Source organism: Otolemur garnettii, unplaced genomic scaffold (genome assembly GCF_000181295.1).
Source record: "Otolemur garnettii isolate 467f Iridium unplaced genomic scaffold, OtoGar3 scaffold00017, whole genome shotgun sequence".
NCBI lineage: Eukaryota > Metazoa > Chordata > Mammalia > Primates > Galagidae > Otolemur > Otolemur garnettii.
In genome coordinates this window covers 9808350-9809273 of record NW_003852412.1, presented here as the reverse complement: position 1 = coordinate 9809273, position 924 = coordinate 9808350, and the positions used below count along the sequence as shown (strand labels likewise).

At 38.5% G+C, this 924-nt stretch overlaps 1 protein-coding gene across 1 annotated transcript in view; it reads right to left on the bottom strand.

Annotated features, from left to right (window-relative positions):
* Positions 1–228: 228 nt before the first annotated feature.
* HMGCR (3-hydroxy-3-methylglutaryl-CoA reductase) overlaps positions 229–924 on the bottom strand; it is a 26439-nt gene continuing 25743 nt past the window's right edge. The window contains exons 19-20 of the mRNA XM_003785918.2: positions 520–674; positions 229–367 (exon numbers count right to left, since the gene is read on the bottom strand). Coding sequence (XP_003785966.1) covers positions 313–367; positions 520–674 — 210 coding nt within the window. The 3' untranslated portion in view covers positions 229–312. The remainder of the gene's footprint in view (positions 368–519; positions 675–924) is intronic.

Genomic DNA, 924 nt, shown 5'->3' with positions numbered 1-924 from the left:
CAATCTTATACTGATCACCATGAACACTTTTTCCAGCTTGTATTTGCCTTCAGAAGCAATCTGTAGATTACCACTGATGTTGTAATCTTTCCAAAGAGCAATGCGTATAAAGTACTAAACTGTTTTCAGATCTGAGGAATCTGCATCAAAAACCTCAAACCTCTCTGAAAGAGCCAAAAACCAAGCAGTTGTCACACTGATCGTGTCTATTCATCCTCAACAGGACACTGCATTGAGCTTTTTAATTCACAGATTTTATGTTAGTCCTTTAGAACCCAATGCCCACGTTTCAGTTCAGAATTGTCAGGCTCCTCAAACTGTCTTCTTGGTGCAAGTTCCTTGGAGGTCTTGTAGATTTATCTTTGACCTATGGCAGAAAAAGACAAAGTAGCAATACACAAAATAATCAGGAAAGCAGAATTCTAATCTAGCATTACTATATCTGACTGATAACTTTTTATATTGTATATATTTTTAAGTCTAGGGAAAATATATGTTAAGTATATCTTTAAGTCTTACCTGTTGTGAATCATGTGACTTTTGACTAGATGTCCTGCTGCCAGAGCTGCCATCAGTGACAATTCTCCAGCCAACACTGTACCACACACAATTCGGGCAAGTTGCCGGGCATTTTCCCCAGGATTGTCTTTGCATGCTCCTTGAACACCTAGCATCTATAGCCAGAGAGAAACACAGTAAGAGTCATCCTTAAAGACACAGCAATAATAATAATTTATTACTAAATCACCTAAAATCAGGACAACTACAATGGCATGAGACTAGTATTCAATTCCACTGGAAGTACTAAATTTCTAAGATTTGACAGCCAGGACTGACAAGGCATACACCACAGCTGACATCACAACCACAGCCTAACTGCCTGGCAGTGTCTTCACTCAGAGTATATGAACATTCATTTGCTTT